This window comes from Haliotis rubra, unplaced genomic scaffold, assembly GCF_003918875.1.
Source record: "Haliotis rubra isolate DU_JTF1 unplaced genomic scaffold, ASM391887v1 Scf798, whole genome shotgun sequence".
In the NCBI taxonomy this organism is placed as follows: Eukaryota; Metazoa; Mollusca; class Gastropoda; order Lepetellida; family Haliotidae; genus Haliotis; species Haliotis rubra.
Genome location: NW_025767521.1, coordinates 448,817 through 475,249, shown reverse-complemented (window position 1 = coordinate 475,249; position 26,433 = coordinate 448,817). Strand labels below are relative to the sequence as shown.

Below are 26,433 nucleotides of genomic sequence, written 5' to 3'. Positions count from 1 at the left end.
ACCTAACGCTGACCTGGTCTGGTACTGCTTTCTCTGTTTTATCGCGACGTGCTGCTGCCAATGATGAATCGACAGATTTCATTTTGATGGCTTCGACGGGTCTCTTGCTAACGAGTCTGGTGACTTCGTACGACCCATTCCGTGTTTCTGTTTCCAGGATGCGAGTATTGGTGCAAGAACAGGCGTTCGGCTAGGGTGCGATTGAATCTCTCAACGATGGCTTGGCTAAGGTGACTCCCGCTATACCTTGTCTCACTTGGATTTTGTGCTTGGCCAGCAGCTGCGACATCATGGCTCCCATGAACTCGCGTCCAGGATCGACTTGAAATACGGTAGGCCATGTCAAGCGACTGCATTTATATATGCGTTCAAAGGCTTTGACGACTTCATTCGAATCTTTCGTTGCCAACGGTTCGGCTTCATTGTAGCGGCTGGCGACGTCTACGATGGTAAGGGGCGTACTTGTAGGTTTTGCGCCTCACCCTGTCATGAGGAAGAAAACAGGTTGGCTTGGTGGATGTGATTCGGGGTTGAAATGTCGAATTTTCTTCTCAGGATGTATCGAGGCTCCGGAGGTAGACTTGCCAGATGGCTTGTTTTTAAGGCAAGCTTTGGCTTTCTCTTCCGAGACTCGAGTGGCTTTGGCGAGTTTCAGGATGGCGTCCGCGCCTTTCCGTACCCCTCGCGGGCTGTAATAAATTTTCTATGATATATGCATGCATGTGTGCATAAGCCGTTCAATTATTTGATACGCTTGTGCCCGATACTCGTAAGTGGTGACTCCGTCAATGGCGATACATCATTTCATGTCCATGGAGACAGCGCGAGGTCTTGTTGATTCTCAGTCCGTATATCCTGTGTCCATCGCTTCTCAGCATGTTCATTTGGCGTTTGAACGTTTTATTCTTGAACAGGGCTTCCTTTGAATCCGGCGTGGTTGATGTGTTTTTTTCACTACGTGTTTTTTTCATGCCTTTCGCCTTTCGTCGTCGGCATTCTTGATGGAATACATCTTGGGTCTCAAGCCAACGTACTCGGCGATTGGCGTGTGCCCGCGCATTCGTCCTTCATCTTGCCGAGCACTTTTTGTTGACTTGGCTGTGCATAGGGTAATCTTTAGGGTAGTCACTGGTGTCGTACAGATGCATGTGTTTCTTCATGTCCTCGGTGCGAAATTCCATCAGCAGGAATCCGTGTCCGTGTACAGCACTTCACACCTGTCGCCGTACTGCTTTTTCAGCTCGTTGTAGTAGAAATCGTACATCAAGTGTTTGATAAGTCGAGGATGCCCATCCCACGTAAACGGGCCGGGCCGGGCTGGCTATGAGTTTCCTGAGTTTTTCTTCTTCGATGGAACTGACTAATTTCACGTTAACGTGTTTTGTCAAATTCTCCATCGTCTTGCCGAACACCGAGTTGTTCATGAGCTTGTACCAAGTGTTTTTCGAAGTCGCTCTTGGCTTGTTTTCACAGATTCGTGTTGAACCGAATGTTAGGTTCCATCCTTGGACTTTGATCGAACTGGAGCGCCCTGTGTATTTTCGTTCTGTGAGTTTCATTCCCAGCGACAAGTACAGCTGCAGATTGCGATAGTGAACAACGTATTTTGACTTGTTCATCAAGTTCGGCATGAGGGTTTTTCGACGTTAGCCAGCTTGTTGTCTCACAGGAAGTTTCGTGGATATTTGGACATCCATTCCGGGTTCACCGTCAATCGTTTGGTAGCTAGGGGATAGCTGTTGTGTGATTCGTGTTGTTCTGCAGGACAGTCCAAATCCACTTCGAGCACGTAGCCTTGGTTCAAATCTGGCGCGATGCTATTCACGTCAATCATCTCGTGTGAGGAGACCCATTCGAATCCCGGTGAGATACTGACTCATGGCCCAGCCGTACAGGTTGTTGGCGTTGAGATAGAGTATGTGTTTTCTGGGGTCGTGATCGCAAACATACTTGTTGTTGGCTTTGGTGTATCGTGTGGAGGTCATGGAAATCCCACCTCGCAAGCCTTTTCCACGAACAGGTGCATGTCGTAATCCGTCAGTACTTTCCACTCCATGCCAACAAGGTGTCCCGAGAGAGACCAGGGAGGAGAAATACCACGCAGGGTCCAGGTCATACTGTTTCGAGCACGTTTTTCTGAATATCTCGAACAAGTCAGCCAGCAGTAGCACGTCCGTTTTCAAGTACAGGTCGTGGTAATCGCCCAAATTCTTGCAGCCCAGTTTGTCCCCCACGTTTATTTGCGTGCGCGTAATCGTCTTGAGAGATACTGGAATCGGTCAAGTTGCTGTAAAATTGGTCGATGGGAGGCAATTGCGTCTCGTCAAACTTAGACCAATCGTCCATGTACTCGTAGGGGTAGACGCCCTTCCTCAGCAGCAGGGGTCGAGTCTCGGCGTCGGTGTATCAATTGGTGATGTCGCTGGCCTTCACCAGACTGTCTAGAGACGACAGCAGGAACGAGAACAAGATGTATTTTTCATGTTGTTGGGGATGTACGTTATGTTGCCGTCGAACTTCGTGATGGCCTGCATGATCAGGTGAGAATTGTAACCGCGAAGATTTGGAAACACGACGGGGATTTTGATGGTCTTGGGATTGATTTTGAGCTTCAAGTTGCACGCGTTGTGAGCACCACCTCTGTACTTGACGGTGACGTGGCAGTGATCTCTCACGACATCCCCGTTCAGGGGTTTGTCGCACACATGGCAATTCTTAGCTTTGTTATGAGCTTCCCAGTCGTCTTGGGTCATACGCATGGGGACAATGGTGTACAACTGTTTCCTGAAGATTTTCTCTTCGTTTTGCAAACATGTGAGAAATCGTTCGGCCGCGTTAGGACCTCGGTAGACCACGGGAGCGTTCGTTTCCCTGTCGGATCGAACGACCACGTTACCGAACCCGCAGGCTTTGTGTTCTTGTTTTTTATGCGCGGAAACTTTTTTCCGAGGGACGACGGTGCACCAGTGTCGACGGTTTTGATGAGCGCTTCGAAGTCGGCGCGTAGATGACGTAGGGCACAGGCACAATTTTAGCATGTTTATCTTTCGTCCGGCATGTCTATTCAGATGGCCGTCTCTCCCACGCCTCGGCAATCCTCTCGGTGGGATTCCAGCAGGTTGGCTCGCGTGAAGCCGTGCAGGCACCTTTTCGCAGAAGTGTTTCTTTTCCTTATGCTTCGATTGATCGTACAACAGTCTGTTGAAATATTTTATCCACGTGTAGTGATACTTGTCGCCTTGCTGGAACATGAATACAGTGAGACCTCGGATATCCGGACCCCAGATTTCCGGAAACCTCACCTTCCGGTCAATTTTTAGAAAAAAACAATCTCTTACGTTATAAAAGTGACTGTCTATAACGGATATTCGGTTTCCGTTTCCGGACGGTACATTTTACAAACAAACCGGCTAAATCAACACAAAATTGACTCACCTATCCGCACGAAGCTTTGATCCACCGCTAACCGTGTGAAGGGAAGCGCGAGAGTCCCACGTGTTTTGACACGAGACATCGTCTGCTAATCCGGATCAAGGTATTGGTGGTGATTAGAAGGCCTAGCTGACACTGAGTTAACCATTGAGTTCTAACTGTTAAGTTGTTTATTCAGTCAAAGCAATAAAAGTGCAGTGTGTCGATATTCAAGTCAGTTGGTTTTCAATTGATCACAAATGGCTAGTCAACCTACTAAACGCAAGCGCTACGCAGTGACAGCCAAGGAAAAGAAGAGATATGTCTGTACAAAGAACAAAATCCCAAAGTAAGCTTTAGATAACATAAGCAAACATTTTGGACCAGTATTTGGACATGTGATTGGAAAGTTGACGATCGGCGACATAATCAAGCAAAAAGATAAATGGCTTGGCACACCAGACAATTCTTCGGACCTGTCCCGATCAAGAAATGCCAAACACCAGAAACTCGAAGAAGCTGTTTATCTGTGGCTCAGCAATGTTGCAAGTCGAAATGTGCCGGTAAATGATCAAATGCTTTTAGACAATGCGGCTAGTCACAACTGTGCTAATGTGAGAAATTATCGAAATGTCCGGTTTAAAGCTACCGAATTTTCCGGCCCCATTTCAAAGCCCATGGATGGGGAATTATTCGCACATTCAAGGCCCATTACGAAACCGCCTCGTCGATCTCCTCAACTGTGTGGATAATAATGAGGCCCGCGTGAACCTGGAGCCATCACTGAGGATGGTCAAACAAAACCCTGGGATTGCAAATGGAAACCGGCCCGATAGCCAACTGCTTCGCCCGCGTTGATATCCTGCCTCAACATACAGAAGGCTGACACAGAGCCCGGCGACATGGTGCCTTTCTGAGCTGGCGAACAGCTCAGAAAATTTGCCCGATACCAGCAATACAGACTACAGAAGAAGCCATGCCCACTGCCCGAAGGGTATGTTGATATTGACATTGAGGTTGGGGCTGGCGAGGCACTTACGGCAGAATGCTTCAATCATCGACATGGTCACCGAAAATAAAGAAAGATCGAAGAAAGAAGCGGTGATCACGCGGGAGGATCAGGCAGCAGCCGCTACCCTGCTTTCGTTTGCTGGCGCAAATACAGTATTGCAAGGCCTACTCAGCTACTTTGAGAACAATGGCGACAGTGAAAACCTGGACAAAATGTTGTCCGTCGTGTTGCAAAGGAGGCGGCACCCGAATATAAGCAGTCCTCAATGAAAGAGGCTTTTTTCAAAACTGAATAATTGTAAAGGGTATGATTGTTATGTTGTGATGCTGTTTTTGAATGTCTATACTATATTGATCGCCTCTTTGCGGTGTTCTGTTGTGCAGGGGAGCTGATCCTGCGCACACGATTGTTTTATTCCCCTTCATGTCCGAAGATGTTGATGGCTATGTCGTCTTTCTGTTTTTTCGATTTAAGGTGACCTGGGAGATGGGGGATGGGGTTGCGTCTATGCCGTCCCGAGGTTGATCCCATCATCTTTGGGATAGCTCGAAGTCTGTCTGATATGTGCTTTGACCGGAAACTTCACGGATCCTGATCGCAACCCTCATGCAATCATCGCCTTTTCGTTTTTGGCGTTGACAATGGCTTGCTTTTCCTTGTAATGCGTGGTACGTGGATGCGAATGCTTTTGAACGGTATGTTTTTAAGCTATGTCCAGATAGACCGTGTCGATTGTGTCCACGACCCAGCCGGAACCCATGTGCGTTTAGCATTCCAGGGATTCTCATATACTTACAAACAAGGTGTCAATGGACGCGTCGATGGACTCAGGTTGAGTTGCGACTTCTTGCTTGCCTCTGAAGTAAGGCTGGACGTGCTGGGTGGTGCCGTCCGTCTGCTGTTTGTCCAGCGACATTTTCACCGTGAGTTGATATTTGAAGCTTCCCAGATCATTCCAGTTCCTCGACGACTTTGTCAGCGACCAGCGGTTTGATGTCAGTGCCGTTCATGTTTTTGTTGACGTCCATCCTCCAGCCTTTCAGATACTTACCTACGGCGTGCTTCGTCCGCACGAACCGTAGTTCGACGGGTTTGTGTTCCTCCAGCAGTTTGAGGAGCTCGGCTTTCCTCATGCACGAATAACCTCTGAGCCCACGCTCTTTCGCTCGGAGTTTTAGCTGTTTTTCCGTGGGTTGAGGAGGTTCGTCTTTCATGCTGAGCAATATCAGCAGCAGAGATTTACTCGAACGGTAATCATCGTTGCTGTATCAATGTGTGAAAAACTTTTTCTAAATGAAAAAATAATTATATTCAGATGCGAAATCAAATCTCTAATAGGTTGTTCGCTATAGTCAGGTGTGAAGTCAAATCTCTAATAGGATTTTCATTGCTATGTTCGGCTGTGAAGTCAAAATCTCTAGTAGTTTTGTTGGTGTGCGAAGTATGTCTCACTGTTAATTGTAAGCAACCCCGTCAATACGTTGGATAGTTAAACTTTCCACCGACTTTAAAAAAGAAGAAGTGATTTTCGTGATGCATGTTCGATTTTTATTCTGAGCTGTCGGTTGTGTTCGTTGAGATAGTCTCTTTTCATCAAGTAGATGAGATGACCTCGTACCACGTCCGCTCTGTGGGCTTTGCAACGACGATAATGGCATTTCACGCCAACGCCGCACATTTCGCACGTGTAATTCACGAAACCATTTCATATGGACATCATGTGTATGCCGCAATATTCGGTGGTGCATTTCTTGCCGCAGGTTTCGGTTTTTCCGCGCAGCACATACTTGCAGTTATACGGTGCACTTCTTCTCATCTTTATATATACACATAAACATATTTTAGTCTAATTGTTTGGCGATGAACATGGTCACCGCTAGACCCAGCGCCACGAAAATCAGTTCCCAGTCTTTCTGTTCCGTGGAAGGCATGTATAACTGTAAGAGCGTGGGTTCGTTGCCAAGGGGTTCGAGTCGTTTGCCGGTGAGCAGGTAGTATTCTTGCATGGCGTTGTCGACGTTCTTGAACGTTTGAACGGCGTGGTTTTCGCACAAGAGTTGGTCGTTGATGAACTGTATTCTCTGCACGCATTTTTGGGTGTACTCGGCTTGCGCGGCTTGCAGTTTCTCCAAGGCCAAATCATGACGTTTACGTTCCGCTTCCATTTCGGCCGCGTTCGACGTTTGTAATTTGGAGAAGAGATAATTGCTGCCTGAAAATGCGAGGGCATTGACTAATGCACCACCGACCATCATGGCGATCGTAGCCATTTCTTTTCTTTTAAAAATATTATAATATTACTTCAAAATATTTTCCGGTATAATTCCTTGTTTCACGAGAATGTCCTTGGTGGCCATCGCCATCCCTAAGTCCATGACGAGCATGCCCATGTCCTGCACGTTGAAATCGAGTTTGATCGTAGGCTGTTTGAGAACCATTTTCGTTAAGCGAGCGTAACCTACGGTTAGTCCAGCGACCACGGCGGCGTGATATGCATCGTTGACGAATGTTTTTCCTTCAGATGACATCGTGTGTGTATATATAATATATATATATATTTTATATATTTTTTATAACATAACATAACATAACATTCTAATTGTATTCGTAATCTGCTGCTGTTGTGTTGGTGGTGGTGGTTGCTTGTTATTATTATATAGCAACATAACGACGACTACGACCACGCTTAATCCCGTTGCTGCCATGGCGGCAACAATCCACGGAGTATTATTATTTTTGTGGTGCTTGGCTAAACCACCTTTTCTACCGGCGGCGACTTTTTTAGGATTCTTGGTGGTGGTGACTTGTCGTATCGGTGTCGTCGTTGCTTCCTCCTCTGTTGGTGTTGACGTTTTTCCTCCTCCTGGTGCGCATCCATGTTGTATATTATTATCATTATTATTTTTTTCTTCTTTAAATTGACAATGCTTTGCCGTGATGATCGCCGCGGTCATCAGAGCTAAAAACATGCCGTATCTGTGGTACAGCACGCAGCTGACGGCGCTCAAAGCGTGGTCGATGAACGGATCTTTCTCGAGATCTTCCCACAGGTAAAGTCGACGTTCCGGCGGAATGGGAAGGAAGTACGACGCTACGCCGGCGTAGACTTGTGTTATGACAGACCCTATGGTTTTGTCATTTCGGCGCCGAGTCAGGCTTTGTATCTCGCGTACAGCTTGTTGATTTCTTCAGCTGGCATTTTGTGAATTTTATCGGGAGTGAAGTCGCTCCCCACCCCCAACTATTGTTTGGCTTTGCCGCCGACCGCGAGCGCCACCAGTCTCTCTCGCTTGTCGTTTTATTATTATTATCATCATCATCCAACATTTGTTTGAGCAGTTCGTCGCACTCCATCTTATAATGTAACAAACGATTTTTAAGTCTAATAAAATAAAATCCGATGCACGCGAAACACAGCGAGATGAAAGTCAAGTTGCACACGATGAGTGTTTCGAACAACGGCTTAAGTTTGCTTGAGTTATGCTAGAATTTGCTTTGAATTTTGCTTGAATTTTGCTTAAAAGCTAGCAGACTTTATACACTACGGGTTGGTCGGTTTTCAACAGGAGTTTGGCGTGTTTCGTTTCGGCGAGCTGTTTCTTCACTCGTTCTCGTTCTTGTTTGCTCGGGATCACGTCGTTTTCTCGCAAGCAGTCCTCGAACGAATCCCTGTCCTTGCAGTTAAACAGGGCGACCCATCGCGTCTGTTCCCGTAAATCTTTCAGCACCGAGTTGAATTTCTGCGTCAGAACCCAAACGCTGTGCTTCGTGTGTCGGCCCGAGAAGGCCAGGTACGACAGCGCATCTCGTTTTTTAACCATCTCCTTGTTGGCGCTGCAGTCGTCCAGGATGAACAGCGTCGATTCTCCTTTCAGTTTGTCGTGGTAAGCGCGCAACCAGTCCTGCAGACGAATTCCAGGATCGATTTTGTGCACGTCCGGGTCCGTCATCACCCACGGTCTCTCCGTGTACGTCTTGTTCACCCGTAAAGTCGGGCAGAGAATGACGATGGAACTATATAATGATCTTGCAACTGGCCAATACGACATCGTACTATGTTGGTTACCCAGCCACGCTGGCATTTCTGGGAATGAATAATGGCCGATTTTGCTGCCAAAGCAGCTCTCAACAAATCTGTGACACCACTTCTTATCCCCCCACTTCTGATTAAGCAAAGCGAGCATTAGAACCTTACATCCGCCAGATTTGATGCAAAGAAGTGGGACTTCCAAGTTGGTGTCAATAAATTACAATGCAATAAAACCAACTATCGGTTACAACTACTTGGGTTGTCAGTCCAGATTTGAAGAGGTCATCATACGACGATGTCGTATTGGCCACATAAGATATACTTATGAGTACCTATTGAAAGGTGAGGATCCTCGATTTGTAATCCCTTGTGATGAAAGAATCATGGTCAAGCATGTGTCACCACTTGGACTGTGTTGAAAATATTCCATCACAAGGGATATCTGTTTTAAATCATGAACTATGAAGGATTTTTGTAATGTCAGTTCTAGTCTGTCGTCGTCCGCATGTCCAGCCACAGTGCGTAATGTTTATCCAGGTACCTACTGACCGTCATGTAGGTGAAACCCAGGTCTTTGACAACGTCGTTGACTTCAGGCGAGTGTTGCTTGATGGCCGGTAGTTTTCTTTATCTCGTCCCACTGCTGGTAAGCTCGCATGCCTTGGCTGAACAGCTGGTTGGGCACACCCTCGAAGGTCACTTTTCACTTTCGGGATTTCGGGTTTCCAAGTGAGTTTGCTGTCTCTTTGAAACGTCTTGTATTCCGCCACGGAATCAAGATGCCTTTCATCGATTGAGCCTGCACATTCAGGTTGATGTTTCACAACGTTTCACTCTTGTCCCTGACGATCGTCCGGTGCCGCAACATGCGGTCGTACAGGATGGACAGCTTTTTCGAGTACTGGGTGCGAATCTGCCGGGCCAGATTCGTGTTCGTGACCATGTCGAACTCCAGTGAGATGTTGTTGACGACGTAGCTGGCCTCGGTGCCGTCCGGCGTGAAGATAACTTTGCCGTAGTCGTTGAACGTGAGTTCGTATTCCAGCCTGTCCCCAACGCGGCCTGGTAAAACTGCATTTGCCCCTTGAGAAGCTCGAAGTCGAGCGGTATGCAAAACCGATTCCTGTATGCCTCGGCGACGGCTATTTCTCCTGCTGTTATATTGCCGAGATGGTCTTACGTGAAACCGTACCCCACACGGATTTCATTCAATACGTCGTTATTCCGACTAATTCCTTGATACGCCATGTCATCGCGTTCTTCCGAGGTTCTCCAGAGGTCCTCGTAACAGTAAAACACTTCGCTGTCGTCGATGCTCAGCACCTTGTGCCCGCTTATTTTTCTTGACGATGGCACGGCCCAGGTTGTTCACGATCGTGCGTTTGTCGTTCGCTGACTCCAACGTGATGTGAAAAGCCAGTCGAGTCTTGCTAGGGACGATGACGTCGTTCGTGCCTAGGTTGGGGAATCGAACCAGCAGCGTTTGGTTTTGATTGATCGTGCTCGGATTGTTGGTGATGGTCACTGACTGACGCACGGCTTTGACAGCGAGCGTCTCTCTCGATTTTCGGAAAGGATCTAGCTTTCGTCCATATTGTGACATTGTTTATATATTGAAACTAAATATATTATAAGTTTAATGTAAAATGGCTGACAATATTCCCATGGACGATTTCGACGTACCATGATGATGCAGCAGCAGCCATGGACACCTCCTTCATGGGGACACCGTGGGCAACGATCTTTTAAAGCAGGCTGTGGACGAGTATAACGATGCTTTAAAGCGCGATAAAAATTACGTCGAGCCATTGGGTCGCGACTATCCGAAGTTCAAAATCGACAACGAAGGGACGCTGCAATTGAAAGCTTATCCGGAGGTCAATCTCATGAACAAACACACGAGAAAAAACGCTCGCCCTGTCGACGCTAGCCAGTCGCCGGGTGGTAGTCAACTGATCCATGATGAACTAAACCCTTCGAAATTATGTCGGCGGCACGACCCAAACAACGTCCGCCGAACGTCGTCCGACATCTGCAAAATGTAAGGACAAAACTCGGTGATGCAGGCACTGGCAATCCGAGAGAAATGCCCCAGCGCGCCAAAGAATCGTGTGTGTGTGTATATTGTGAGCGCGCGCGTGCGTGCGTGCGCGCGTGTGTGCGTGTGTGTGTGTGTGTACTGTTCTATATTTATTAATGTTTCACATGTATCGTCACAATATGGCACAAATTTGTCAGTGCCTTGGTTTAATTAGGATGTTACTGAAGTATTTTGTCAAGCTCTTCCCCGGTGTGGGCCCGGGGCAGAATTGGTCCACAGCACCCCATTGCTGGTCGTAGAATGCGACCAAATTGAGCAACCTGTTTACCGTGGGTTGCGTCCCTGTGTTGGTGGATTACAGGATTCCGGTGGTTGAGGGCATATGTTTCAGGACTAGCGTTCCTTTGCCCAATAATCCACTTCGACCCTTAGTGCACCTAGACCTGTGGTAGAATGGGCTAGGTTCTCCAAATCGGCTGGTCATGTCAAGCCGGGTGCAGTGTATTTCAGTTGCACAACGTTTTTGAATTTATGATTTTAGGGTCTTGGCTAGACATTCATTGAACTTTGTCATTATTTTACTGTTTATTAATCAAATCTATAACTGCCTAGAATCAACATCGATTGCAAGTTGACTTCTGCTATAAAAAATCTATAAAAGGTAAGGCTGGAGATGCACCTGATGTTAAAAAATTGAAATCTGGCGCCCTTCTGGTTGAATGCAAGACACGAAGGCAAGCCCCTAACCTTCTAGAATCAACCAAACTTGCTGATATCAGGATAAAAGGTTAAGCTCATAAGTCCCCCAACTTCAGCAAAGGGATTATCCGTAAACGTGGCGCCGCTCTGAACTCAACTGTAACTAATCAACCTCTTTTCAATAAGTTCTTATTGTCCTTCTGAGAGGGTACATAAGTCCCAAACCATTCAAAGTAAATTAAACCTTAACACTGTTTTAATCGTAGAATACGTGTCTTTTTAATGTATGGCTAGATTTGCTAAATTGCCAACGGCTGAAGGGATGATGTAAATCCAGCTAGGGTCCATGCAGGAAGCAAATGTCCCGTAAGTCCCCATGGTCCCTACATGTAGCATGGTGATCTCCCTTCATTTGTTGGCAATCAAAAGACTCTTTTTATATTGTATTGTCATGTATAGTTAATATAATTCAGATAAGATTACTAGTTTTACATTTATTCCTGTGATAATCTAGTTATTTTACTGTCCTCCGTTGACAGAATTTTATAATTTGCCTTCAATTAATAATATGTCGATAACTTTGTTGACTCACGATATGGCTGAAATACTGCAGATGTTGCTTTAAATCATAACTCACGCACTCACTCTCACTGTCTGTCAATAATGATTTATGTGTGTTATTGTGTGGGGGACATTTCCCTTCAATACTCGAGACTGTCAATCCCTCGGGAGTGGTATCGATAGCTAAACGGCAGTTCACTAAAGCTCACTGGCCGGACATTAATACTTTATGTCAGACCAATTTATATCCTGATAATTGAAACTTTTTAAGATACCACAGAATTTGAATGGCTACATCATGGCGCACACATGATGAAGTCAGAAAAGAGAGTGCTGTTCCATTGGACAGTGGTAATCAGAACGGAATATCACAACGGTGTGATGCTTAGATCACGAAAAGCAACAGAATAGAAGAAAAACAAACCCGCAAACGTTCAAGAAGATAACAATTTGACAAGTGAAGACGTTTCAAATCTATTCGTGTATTTAATAATCCCATATTAAATTCATACTTTTTCCTTCTGAAATCTTCAAATTCATTGCATCTCGTTGAAATCTGACACTGTGGAATGTTATTCATACCGATCACTGGTTGGTCTGCCAGATGCCTAGGTTTAAATATTACTTTCATATATCTGGAATATTGCCAAGTCCCACATCAAGTTAAACAAAATATAGATTTGAACCATTTGGTAATGAGCTTACCTGCAAAGCACATGATCGCAACAACGTAGTATTTCATCATCTGTGATCTTCGAAAGCAGAGCAGACCAAAGTGAATCGTCTATTGGTACAGGTGATCTGTCGGACCGTCGATCTTTGTCATTTTATATTCATAGGAACAGAGGTCCTGACAGTAACAGATTGAGTGATTTTTTTAAACATCTTCTGTTTCTTGAATCACAAAGTTGATAGGTATACCATATGTTACGACATATATTTTCTGTCAGGATATTTTCACTGTTCATATACCCATAAAAACCCGGGAAACATTTATGTCTCCAGCAATCCATGCTTACTAACTGTTGAAATTGATTTTCTTGGGCTCACTATTTCAGTGCCTATCTGTATCAAAATCACGAGGAAAAGAAGATTCTGAATTTCAAATCTGATAATTCAGAAGACTGCAATGAATCTTTTCCCTTAGGCGAACCACAAGGTTCCCTTAATCAAAGCCCACAATACAGCTTCAGGGCCAGATGAAGTCGACTTTCAATTATAAAAGCATCTACATAAGCCCCACAATGATCTCTTTTAGCCCTCTTATTCATTTTTAACGATATTTGGGAAACGGGCAATTTCCCCCTTCTTGGCATGAAAGTATTATTATTCCTTTACCCAAACCAGCGAAGGACCATATGAACGCTTCTAATTACAGTCCAGTAGCGTTAACAAGTTGCATCTGCAAACCCATGGAGCGAATGATCTACATGGGTCTTGTCTGGTGTCTGGAATCCACCAAATTGATAACTCATATTCAGTTTGGTTTCAGGCATCAGAGAAGCGCCATCGATCATCTCGTTAGATTGGCTTAATTTTTACGCAATGGTATATGGTAAATTGAAACACCTCCATAATATGGGCCTTCGTGGTCGTATGCCTGATTTTATCTCACGATTTTTAGAAGATCGAACATTTAACGATCGGATGGGCTCCACATTATCTGAAATATTTGATCAGGAAATGGGGGCTCCACAGGGGAGTATGTTGTCAGTGACACTGTTTAGGAGAACACAACAGCATTGCTTATGTTTTGAATGAAAATACAGATGGTTCCTTATTTGTTGATAATTTTATGTATCATGCCGTGGTGTAATATGAATACCATTGAGAGACAATTACAATTGTGTCCCAATAAAATACATAAATGGTCTCTGGAAATCGGTTTTAGGTTTTCCAAATCCAAAAATGCTGTATTCATTTGTGGAATAAACGTAAGCTACAAAACGATCTATAATGGACTTTGACTAATACTCTTATTACAGTAGTCCAAGAAACCAAGTTTTTGGAATTACTTTTGATAAAAGATTATATTTTATACCTCATATATTAAAAGTACATTCGAACTAGATGTTTAAAGGCACTGGATATCTTAAAGGTGGTGTCAAATGCTAAATGGGTTGGGGATAAAGGAAAACTGCTACATATCTACAGAACTTTGATCAGATCAAAACTCGATTATGGCTGTTTCATTTACGGTTCAGCTCGTAAATCATATCTTCGAGAACTTGACACCATTTATCATCAGTGACTTCGGCTACGTCTTGGAGCATGTAGGGCCTCTCCCACTGAAAGTCTCTATATAGAAACCAATGGACCCTGTCTTAGTTTGTGACGAATTGAATTGCCATCGCAATATATCATTAAACTTCACTCCAATACTGGTGATCCAGCATTTATAAATGCGTTTATGGTATTCCTACACAAAGGAAATATGTGACGAGTATCTGCATAATGTTGTCCAGTTTCTTACATCCCTTGATGTTGATAAGTTTACTTGTATACGTACTATTCCAAAAACGAAACGCATAACCCAGAAATCTGTTGCGAAAATGTGTTTTTTTTCTAACATGTATAACTCGTCCACAAATAGACTTTAGTACATGAATTTTTACATCAGTTTAGACAAAGTGATTATTTCAGATAACGGAGACGTTGAGCACGTTGGTGACCACATAGCATGGTCCCGACGTCGAGTCTCCTGGCTCTCAGTCCAATCTCTGTCAACCTGTTCCGTACAGTTTGATCGGATATCCTCCCAAGCCTAGTCACCCTGGCTGCTGTGCTCTCACACGTGGCAGTACGATCACGCAAATGTAGAACCTGGATGTACCGACTCGAGGTCTGCCTGTACGGAGACGGTCATTTGTTATACCTGTTTGGTTGTAACGGCTGCAAGCGGTGATATCGTGCTCAGACTAACATTCACACGCCTGGTAACACAAAACTGGTAATTTTCAGCGTGCATTCTTTCAATGGCGATGTTCCGTGTCGCAGAGTCAAGGCTTGGCGTAGTGATTTTGACCTTGAAACTCCTTCAAAACGAATGCCGATTTCCGAAAGTAATCTGGATTTTTATAGCCAGACAGTGCATTTTCTTAGCTGCACAATTTCAACTGGAAGGTAATTTCTGTTGCATTGTGGCGATGCTTTTTTTATTCTTGTGAGAAATCTCATCAAAATCAACATTTTCAGGAAAAGTTGACTTTTCACTTGTGCAATTGTGTAAAATCATGTTATCAACACTTTCGTTACATATTGTCTGAACACAATAAGTAATTTATAGATTTTTAAAAATACAAAACGCTTATGCGTCTCTCTCTTGGGATAGTATATATTACAGGAAAGTGTTGACTCTGCTGTGCAGGTGCTCACTGGAGTGATGCAGAGTGGTGCTGTCTCGTGTGGTCTATTGTCACGTGGAAGTAGGTAGAGATTGAATCTGCCATAAAAAATCCGGGTGTTGTCTTAGCCGAGATGATTCATGGTCTTCTCGTTCCGTATCTATACTGAACAGCAAAGGAAACGCAAGTTTCGAAAAAATGAAATCTCATAAACGTAAGCGTTCATGTTGATTGAACGTTCATGGTAAAGTGACAAAAAGCCAGACTTGCGTTTCTTTTGCTGTTCAGTATACAAATGTTGTACAATAATATTCTATCTACAGGTACTTTTCCTACTGAGTGGTGCGAAGGTTTGGCTGTACCACTCTAAAAGAAGGGACGGTATGACTGTGGGGATAATTATCGGGATATATGCCTCATGGATTCTTTTGGAAATATTTTTCGATAATTGTCAGTAAACGTCTGCAGCAGTATTCCGGAGTCGCAGGCGAGATTTAGAAAGGGATATTGTACACTGGATAATGTGTTTACTTTACAATGCCTTGTCCAAAAATATCTGTCTAAAAGTGGTGGTAGATTTTTCTGTTTGTATGTGGATTTCAAAAAGGCTTTCGTTTCGGTTAATAGAAATTTGTTATGATTTTCAGTTTTGAAAAAAAAGGGTTCAAGGAAAGTTGTTGCTGGTTTTACAAATTTTGTATTCTGAAATAAAAGCTTCTTCGGGCACTTTATAACAGAGTATTATGATTGCTTCAGTGGAGTAAGACAAGAATGGGCCATCTGTCCATTTTATATTTTCAATGTTTATCTCAGAATTTCAATCTATGATAGAGTGAGTGAGTGAGTTTAGTTTTACGCCGCACTCAGCAATATTCCGGCTATATGGCGGCGGTCTGTAGATAATCGAGTCTGGACCAGACAATCCAGTGATCAACAGCATAAGCATCGATCTGCGCAATTGGGAATCGATGATACGTGTCAACCAAGCCAGCGAGCCTGACCACCCGAACTCGTTAGTCGCCTCGTACGACAAGCATGGGTTACTGAAGGTTCATTCTAACCCGGACCTTCACGGGCAATCTTTGATAATAAGATTCTGACGTCAGAGGTATATATATCGGTGAACAATATTTAGAGTTGTTATTATTATTGTATGCTGATTATTTATGTGTTTTTGATGATATAGTGTGGTTGGGCTGCAAAGGACAATCGACATCTTGTGCAGTTGCAGGTAAATATAGATATGGCAGATTTTAGAGATTTTAGTATTTCGAAGTGGGGTGTTACCTTCGAAATTATGAAAAATGCTTTTACAATGGCGTACAACTAAAACCCGCTACATGTTATAATTATCTTGGTATCTCGGTATATCTTGGAGTGTTTGTACCAAGACGCTACTGGCAAAAACCAGTAAAGCCTTATTAGTTATAAAACAATTACATCATAATTTTAGAAGTATCCCTGTTTATGTGTTCAAACCTTTTGACTGTAAAATAAAACCAATAGTGGGCAGAGGTGTGGGGATATCAGGAAAGAAGTGTTGTTGATAAATTTCATAATAATTTTTGTAAAATTGTTTTAGGGGTAGGTAACCATATATCAAGTAATGCAGCATTAGCTGAATGTGGAAGATATAGCATGAATGTAGATTATCATCTTAAACGTGTTACATTTTGGTGTAAACTATTAAGAATGTGTAATGATCGTTATCCTAGACAATGTTATAATTATATACTTAGATTAGATTCTGTAGGTAGGATTACTTGGGTTTCAAATATACGTAAGCTTTTAGAAGAGTATGGATTTGGTTATGTTTGGCTTTCCCAAGACATCGGAAATGTGTCATTATTTTTATCAGTATTTAGGCAGAGGTTGGTTGATATAGATATCAGTAGCAAAATCATGGATTCATCCAGTCTTAAAAGTATTATATCATCATTGGTGCTTGATAATCATATTTTAACAATTAATGTAAGAGACTTAAGACGATATTTATGTTTGTTAAGATTCAATGCATTACCATTACTATGTAATATTAGATGGAAGGAAACTATGAACTATGATGTAATTTGTAAGATGTGTAATAGTAAGAGAAATGAAGATGAAGTCCACTTCCTGTTTGAATGTGATAAATATGTAACACTACCAAAAACGTATTTACCTCTATGGAATAATTTAACAAATGCCTGTAAATTCATAAAGTTAATAACTTCTAATGACATGGTACTTTAATTGAGCTAAATGTTTCAAATCATTTCTTAAATGTCGATCTTCTATAACTTGACAACACAAATGTCTGCCTATTGCCATTGTGCACAATATCATTTGTATTGCTTTTTTGTACATGCGCCGATGGCCTACAAACTGAAATAAACTTCTTCAGTATTTACGAATGTATTTTATCCTCCATATCAGCGTTTATATGACAGAAAGCCAAACACAAGTCCATCATTTGGAATTCGCGAGCAACCTCATATAAACAATGCCCATTTAAATCGTTCTACTGTTGCTGAATATAAAATATCAGATGATGGTGATGATGGTGATGATAGTAATGGTGATGATCGTAATGGTAACGGTGATGATCGTAATGGTAACGGTGATGATAGTGATGGTGATGACAGTAATGCTGATGTTCGTAATGGTAACGGTGGTGATGGTGGTGTTGATGACAGTAATGGTGATGATCGTAATGGTAACGGTAATGATGGTGTGTTGATGATGGTGATGACAGTAATGGTGATGATCGTAATGGTAACGGTGATGATGGTGGTGTTGATGATGGTGATGATCGTAATGGTAACGGTGATGATGGTGGTGTTGATGATGGTGATGATAGTAATGGTAACGGTGATGATGGTGGTGTTGATGATGGTGATGATCGTAATGGTAACGGTGATGATGGTGGTGTTGATGATGGTGATGATAGTAATGGTAACGGTGATGATGGTGGTGTTGATGATGGTGATGATCGTAATGGTAACGGTGATGATGGTGGTGTTGATGATGGTGATGATAGTAATGGTAACGGTGATGATGGTGGTGTTGATGATGGTGATGATCGTAATGGTAACGGTGATGATGGTGGTGTTGATGATGGTGATGATAGTAATTGTAACGGTGATGATGGTGGTGTTGATGATGGTGATGTTCGTAATGGTAACGGTGGTGATGGTGGTGTTGATGATGGTGATGATAGTAATGGTGATGATCGTAATTGTAACGGTGGTGATGGTGATGTTGATGATGGTGATGATCGTAGTTGTAACGGTGGTGATGGTGGTGTTGATGATGGTGGTGATGGTGATGTCGATATGGTGATGGTGGTGGTGTAGATGCTGATGACGGTTATGATGGTGATGATGATGATTGTAATGGTAAAGATAGAGTTTGCTTGATGAAAACTAAAGCAATCTGAAACTATGCAACAGGTTTACCAACAAGATTTTAATGAACTGAAGAACCAGTATTCCTCTCACACTACTATATACACAAATGGATCAACAGATGGTCAATACGACTAACTGATGGAGGATGAAGCTCAGGCTATACTATTAGCCTTGAGGTACGTTGAAACATCTTCAAATAGCAGCTTCGTCTATCATCTGATAGTCTATCTGCTCACAGGCAATCCAAAAATCAGAAAAACTGGATCATCCGTTTTTAGCCGAAATTTTGAAGAAACACCTCAATTTATCATTAGCTGAAAAATATATCTTGTTTTGCTGGCTGCCAAGTCTTGTTGGGATCAGTGGCAACTGTAAGGCCGATACCTCGGCAAAAGCTGCTCTGAACAACTCCTCTACAAGCACAAATTCCCGTATTCTGATCTTCGACCCTCCATTAGACAGTATGTAAATGATTACTTGCAAAAAAGCTGAATAAGCTCCACACAATCAACCATGCATTGGATGTCATAACTATTCTGGTCTCTCTCGACATGATGAAGTTGTATTGCATCGGTGCCGCATTGGACACAGTCATTATGAATACTTTAATTTATATTAATAGGTGAAGATGCACCATATTGCATCCCTTGCCATAGTCATTAGTCATACCTTACTGTGTTGGTTTTGCCCTTGTCGGTCAGCGTTTGTGTGATAATGTTCATAACTTAGCAGAACTTTTTACGACAGTTTCTAACCATTTAATTTTAGCTTATTTAAAAGAAATCAAATTATATGACAAATTATAGACTTTTATCTCAACAGTCAGGTTTATCTTAGAATGTGATATTTGCCTGAGAACTTTAGTGAATTTCACAACCATTCTCCTTTGTATCCTTAATATATTGTAACATGGAAAAGATATTTCTCGCCGTGAAAAGCTGCAAAAATGCTAATGTGGCGTAAAACATTTTGCTCACTCACTCACTGTCCGTCTGTTTTCCACCACAAGCACTGACAATGCAGGATCGTTTCAACAATGTTAGCTTGGGTTTAGTTCTTTTAAAGAACTTTTAAACGGATTTTTAAGGGGTTTGATTTGATTCATATGTTTTGATTAAGCGCACATTGGCCAGACCAAATCAAATCAAACCTTTCATCTGTAAAAGTAATCATTTTTTTAATAAATGAATGAATGAGTTAATATTTATTTATATATTCAGATAAGGAATATATGTCAATCTCGTCTCGTCACGATATGGCTGAAATATTACCAATGTTACGTTAAGTATTAACTACCGACTCACTCCAATCTGAACAATCCCTACTTTGGTGATCTGCCTTCAGTTGTGGGCTATGTATAGCCTGTTTTATGTTGTCTTGTCGTGTTTTGTCAATAAATGTTTTAAATTTACATCTGTGATATTCTAATTGTTCTTACTGTCTTTCGCTGGCAGGTTTCTATAATGTGTCTGTATTATTATATATTTATGAATCTATAAATTGTTTTAGTCACGATACTGCGGATTTGACTTAAAATCGTACGCAATCACTCACTCAATCTGCGTGTGCATACGTCACTCCTTGGCCAGGTGATACACATCAAAGGTGAGATAATTGATCTCCTGGGTAGAGTGATCTAATTGTTTAAATGTGTGCCATCACAGGTGGGCGAGAAAGGTTGCTAACAAAATCAATGACTGGTCATATTGCTATGTTCAGAACATGAAAAGAGAGGTGGCGCTGGGCCAGGTGTTACACATCAAGGGTGTCATCACAGGTCACCTTGAACCAGTGCCTGCATTGAAGTCGTGGCAGTGTCAGTGCTTTCAGTAGAATTTTCAGTTACACAGTTACGTTTTCAGCAGTTGTCACTGTCGTCGTAGAAGTCTCACCACGTCAAAATATAGCATAGACCACAGTCTGTTTGGGTGGGATGAAGGGGAAGAAAAATAAAAACGAATGGAAACGATGTCTCTTGTCATTCCACAGTTCAACATGCAGGAATTATATGTTGTTATAACTGGCTAGCCTTCATTACAAAATGTTCATTGTCTTACGAATTGAGATCAATCAAACGGCAGTGAAATGGAGATTTTGCAGTGAAATGGAGATGTTGCAGTGAAAATATGATACATTACAGTGCAAAAACAAATGTAAACGCAAAAGTAGAGAAATTGTAAACAGTTGGCAGAGGTTTGGTAAAAGTCAAATAATACAAACGTTTTGGTGAAGCTTATATAAAGTACAGAAATCACCCGTTAGGTTATGAGAGACATTAAAACCAATAAAAACATTATAAACATACAGTATGTACACACATGCAAAAGTATACACTTTAAGTTTACTGAACAAGTACAGGTATGCATACATTTATAACATACATACAACAAACATACATACAAACATACAAACATTCTTACACACAAGTAAATACTAACATACATACATACATGCATACACACACACACACACATACAAACGCAGATACTACTACACACGCACACGTACATACGCTAACCTTACCTACACATATACACATGCACACGTACACACGCACACGCGCATATACACACAAACATATATGCACACATCCATACAAACATACATATTACAGGCGCAATACATACGCGTACCAACACAGACACACACATGCATACAAAGACGCATACTACACGCACCCCACATACACGTATACGTATATACACACACATTTACACAGGCACACGTGCACACACACACAAACACATACGTACGTACATACACACATACATGTGTACATACAAACACACGTACTTATATAGATGCTCTCACACATAATTTACGTGCTTCACAAAATGCACGTGCATAAAACCGTATGAAAGCAGCTCATGACACTAGGCATTGTCACAGAATAAAAAACACACAAGAAAAATGCCACGTCTGACCGCAGTACACAGAGAGAGAGCCGTAGGAATGACCCAACAAGGAGGGTCACATACCCTCATCGAGAGAACCTTGGCTGCACCCAGGTTATACATCACCAGGTTGTTTCAGCGTCTCCGCCAGACAGGGCAAACAGTAGACAGACCTAGAAGTGGGAGACCGCGGGTGACCACGCCCCAGGAGGACTGCTACATCCGGGTAATCCACCTCAGGAACCGCTTCATCCAGGCAACAGCAGCGGCAACAACGGCACTCGGACATCGTATCAGTCGACAGGCAGTATCACGACGACTGCGTGAACATGGTATTCGAGCACGACGTCCATGCCATTGGGTGGTACTGACACAACAACACCGGCGTAACAGGCTCCAGTGGGCAAGACAAATTCGTCGTTGGTAAGTCCGAGACTGGTCACTTGTCCTCTTTTCGGACGAGAGCAGGTTCTGCGTATTCACAACCGATGGCGGTTAACGTGTCTACAGACGTATTAAAGAACGTTTAGCTCCTAACCTCAGTCAACGTGCGACAGCTGGAACAGTGCCTGAATGACACCTGGCAGCAGATTCCGCGCAACGTCATTAGACCCTTGACGTCATCCATGAGCAGACGTATTGTTGCTTGTGTCAATGCTCAAGGAGGACATGACCTCCTCCGTGGTGTCGTGGTTAGAGCGTCCGCCCGGAGAGCGGAAGGTCGCGGTATCGATCCCCGACCACGTCATACCAAAAGACGTTAAAATATGGTACTTGTTGGTCCCTGCCTGACGCTCGGCATTAATGGGTACAACAAGGACTGGTCGGCTCGGAGTCAGTATAATGTGTCTGAGTGGGGTATTCATGCTTCACTGCGGCATGGTATCTCAGTGGGCTAGCCCTAATAAACCAGCTTAAGTCTGGGCTAGTACAAGCAGCCGCACATACACCTACACACGCATGCACGTCGTCATATGAGCGAAATAGTGTCAAGCACGACGTTAAACCCAATTTCACCTCACCTCAAGGAGGACATACTCGCAACTGAGGCAGTACATGGCTCTAAATTGTGTACCTTGCCTTTTGACAAACTTTCTGTTTGTTCAGTTTTCTTGTTATGATCTATTTTGGACCCCTCGTGTGTTTGTTTCATTTTTTCATTCATTTCTTTATCATTGTTATTTCTGACTTGTGTTTATGTTGAAATAATGCAGGAATGAAAACTGTAATGAAATATAAAACATTTTTGTTTGAAATCGTTTTGTTGTCTTTTAATTGGCTTTCGAAACTAGTGGTATACTTTATTTTGGACGGTAGTTTAGTATTGGTTAATGTAAGGGTAAAATATTAACATTTTAAAAGCGTTGTACAGATCACAGTCTACAAGTAAATGGATTTCATTTTCTATTTTATCCGGGCAGAAGGGACTCACCATAGCGTTGACAGGTACTGCGGGTCGACTGTACCTGGGGTTTCTATGTTTAATTGCAGGCTGCCACAACGAACAAGTGCGAACATCTTTCTTGAAGATCGGGGAATGGGTCTACTCAAAACATAAGCTACAGACTTCAAGTCTTTCTTGGTTAGGCGGTATGTTCGAAGTATATTTCCGTTTCGGTTGTCATGGTCATCCCAGAGATCACAAAACCAACTGTATTCGTCAATGATATGAAGCTCTCGTCGAAGTTGTGTCATGTCTATTGTAGATTTGTTTATTTGCTCATGAACATTGAGTTTTTAGATAGTTTAAACACGTTTTTTTCCCAGGAATGACTTATGTGGAGAGACCAATCATGGATACATACTCTTCAGGCGTCCCAAGAATCTGTTTACTTCTAGTCTCTGTTTGGGTACACTGGCGGTCCACACCATATCACCCCTTGCAGCAATATTAGGAGAGTTCTGGCTCAGTTCCAGGAAGAATTTGCTGGCTCTGTTTTGAATTGTATTTAGACGCTTCTGTTCATACATACTCCAGATGGCGTTACCGTATAGAGTTATTGGTTGCAGAAGGGACTCATACAAGGATTGTAAATATATCATAGGTGAAACCACCAGCGTCAGAATATTTAGGACATAGAACCCCAAGGGCGCGGCTAGCGGACTTTCTCAGCTCATTTATCGCAACTGTAAAATCTAAAAATTCATTTAACCAGAGTCCAAGATATTTATAATTGTCACTGTATTCAACATTCATGTCCCCAATGGCGAACCTTTCATGTGAACGCACTGTAGTCTTCCATCTCAAGTGTAAAATTGTGGTCTTCTTTAGATTAACCTTAGTCTCCATTTATGACACTAGTTTACTGGACCTAGTAAACACTGAAGCTTCTTCTCCTGGGTGGGATCAGAACAACATCATCTGCATACAACAGTATACTGATATTTCTTCCATTGTACCACTATTCAGCTCCTGTAGGGAGTCAACAAGATCGTTGCTATAGAGTGAAAAAGCATCGATGAGATCAAACATCCTTGCTTTACTCCGCGAGGTGCATTAAACAGGGTGATAGATGACCATTTAATCTAACCGTGTATTTTACGTCTCTATACAAGGACTTCACTGCGTCCAGGAGTTTACCGGTGATACCAAATCGTTGGAGTTTAAACCACAAACAGTCACGGTTGACGTTATAAAAAGCCTTTTTCATATCAATAAAACAACAGAAAGTCGACTGTTTAGCATTTCTTCTGTTTCTAATAATACTTGTTAAACTATATATATGTTACAAGCAGCTCCAATTCTTTCTGAAACCATTTTGTTCTTCGGGTAGAATTTCATTATTTGCACATGAGATACTGAGCCTAGTGTTAATTATTTTGTTACGATTAATAAATTGCCGTGACAACAGGTTTAAGAATCCCTTTGAACCAGCAAAATAGAACACAGACAAGTCTAAAATATTAAATATAAATATTGAGCAAACAATGAGCAAGCTACAATGAATCACACTACAGATATTTAGTACAATGCAATTTAGTCACAAATCTAAAGTTATGGGCCACAAATATAAAATAGTAACTCACCAGAGTCTTGACATTTACAGAGAGAGCAGATATACTAATTGAAGGTTGTATACAATGAGAGTAGATGAACAGTCAGGGACGGCAAGTCTTGACGATGTTGATCAACGATGGCAGACAGATGTACACAACTCCTGTGATATGAAAAGTCCTGTGTAAATCCGTGTGTGAGTCCTGTGCCGCACAACACAACAACCAGCCTTTATATAGCTTTTACACAGTTCTCGAGCATTCTAGTAAAGGTGGGCAGCATCATTTCCACTCAGAACTTGATGCCATTTTCTCCAACGTTCGACCGGTCCAACAAAAATAAAGCCAAGGGTGGCAACGCTGGAGCGCTATTTCAAAAGACGTACCGCTAAAATAATATTGCCATTCAATATATATGATATGACATGTGACCCACAACGCACTCTCAAAACTTTAAACATTGTGACCGAATAACAACTATCACTTAATCAATGATAATACAAATAATAAAAAACCCGGTACCCTCTCATAACATGTATCGGTAGTCCCTGTCAACCAGCCCAGGGCATACATGGTGAGCGTATCCTCCTGTATCGATAGTCCCTGTCACTATCAGCCCAGGGCATACATGGCGAAGCGTATCCTCCTGTATCTGTAATCCCTGTCACCCGCCCAAAGCATACATGGTGAGCGTATCCTCCTGTATCGGTAGTCCCAGTCACCCGCCACATCAGGTATACATGGTGAGCGTATCCTGCTGTATCTGTAGTCCCTGTCACCCGCCCAAGGGGTATGGCTTGAGTGAGCGTATCCTCCTGTATCTGTAGTCCCTGTCACCCGCCCAAGGCATACATGGTGAGCGTATCCTCCTGTATCTGTAGTCCCTGTCACCCGCCCAGGGCATACATGGTGAGCGTATCCTCCTGTATCTGTAGTCCCTGTCACCCGCCCAGGGTATACATGGTGAGCGTATCCTGTATCTGTAGTCCTGTATCTGTAGTCCCTGTCACCCGCCCAAGGTATACATGGTGAGCGTATCCTCCTGTATCTGTAGTCCCTGTCACCCGCCCAGGGCATACATGGTGAGCGTATCCTCCTGTATCTGTAGTCCCTGTCACCCGCCCAGGGTATACATGGTGAGCGTATCCTCCTGTATCTGTAGTCCCTGTCACCCGCCCAGGGCATACATGGTGAGCGTATCCTCCTGTATCTGTAGTCCCTGTCACCCGCCCAGGGCATGTATACATGGTGAGCGTATCCTCCTGTATCTGTAGTCCCTGTCACCCGCCCAGGGCATACATGGTGAGCGTATCCTCCTGTATCTGTAGTCCCTGTCACCCGCCCAAGGGTATACATGGTGAGCGTATCCTCCTGTATCTGTAGTCCCTGTCACCCGCCCAGGGCATACATGGTGAGCGTATCCTCCTGTATCTGTAGTCCCTGTCACCCGCCCAGGGCATACATGGTGAGCGTATCCTCCTGTATCTGTAGTCCCTGTCACCCGCCCAGGGGTATACATGGTGAGCGTATCCTCCTGTATCTGTAGTCCCTGTCACCCGCCCAGGGCCCATATACATGGTGAGCGTATCCTCCTGTATCTGTAGTCCCTGTCACCCGCCCAGGGTATACATGGTGAGCGTATCCTCCTGTATCTGTAGTCCCTGTCACCCGCCCAGGGTATACATGGTGAGCGTATCCTCCTGTATCTGTAGTCCCTGTCACCCGCCCAGGGTATACATGGTGAGCGTATCCTCCTGTATCTGTAGTCCCTGTCACCCGCCCAGGGTATACATGGTGAGCGTATCCTCCTGTATCTGTAGTCCCTGTCACCCGCCCAGGGTATACATGGTGAGCGTATCCTCCTGTATCTGTAGTCCCTGTCACCCGCCCAAGGGTATACATGGTGAGCGTATCCTCCTGTATCTGTAGTCCCTGTCACCCGCCCAGGGTATACATGGTGAGCGTATCCTCCTGTATCTGTAGTCCCTGTCACCCGCCCAGGGTATACATGGTGAGCGTATCCTCCTGTATCTGTAGTCCCTGTCACCCGCCCAGGGC

At 43.3% G+C, this 26,433-nt stretch overlaps 1 protein-coding gene across 1 annotated transcript; it reads left to right on the top strand.

Annotated features, from left to right (window-relative positions):
- Window positions 1-10,437: 10,437 nt before the first annotated feature.
- Window positions 10,438-20,320, top strand: LOC124261349 (uncharacterized protein DDB_G0290685-like). The gene is made up of 3 exons (XM_046695654.1): window positions 10,438-10,562; window positions 17,833-18,382; window positions 20,207-20,320. Exons 1-3 carry the CDS (start codon window positions 10,438-10,440, stop codon window positions 20,318-20,320), a joined length of 789 nt encoding a protein of 262 aa, XP_046551610.1.
- The last annotated feature ends 6,113 nt before the right edge of the window (window positions 20,321-26,433 follow it).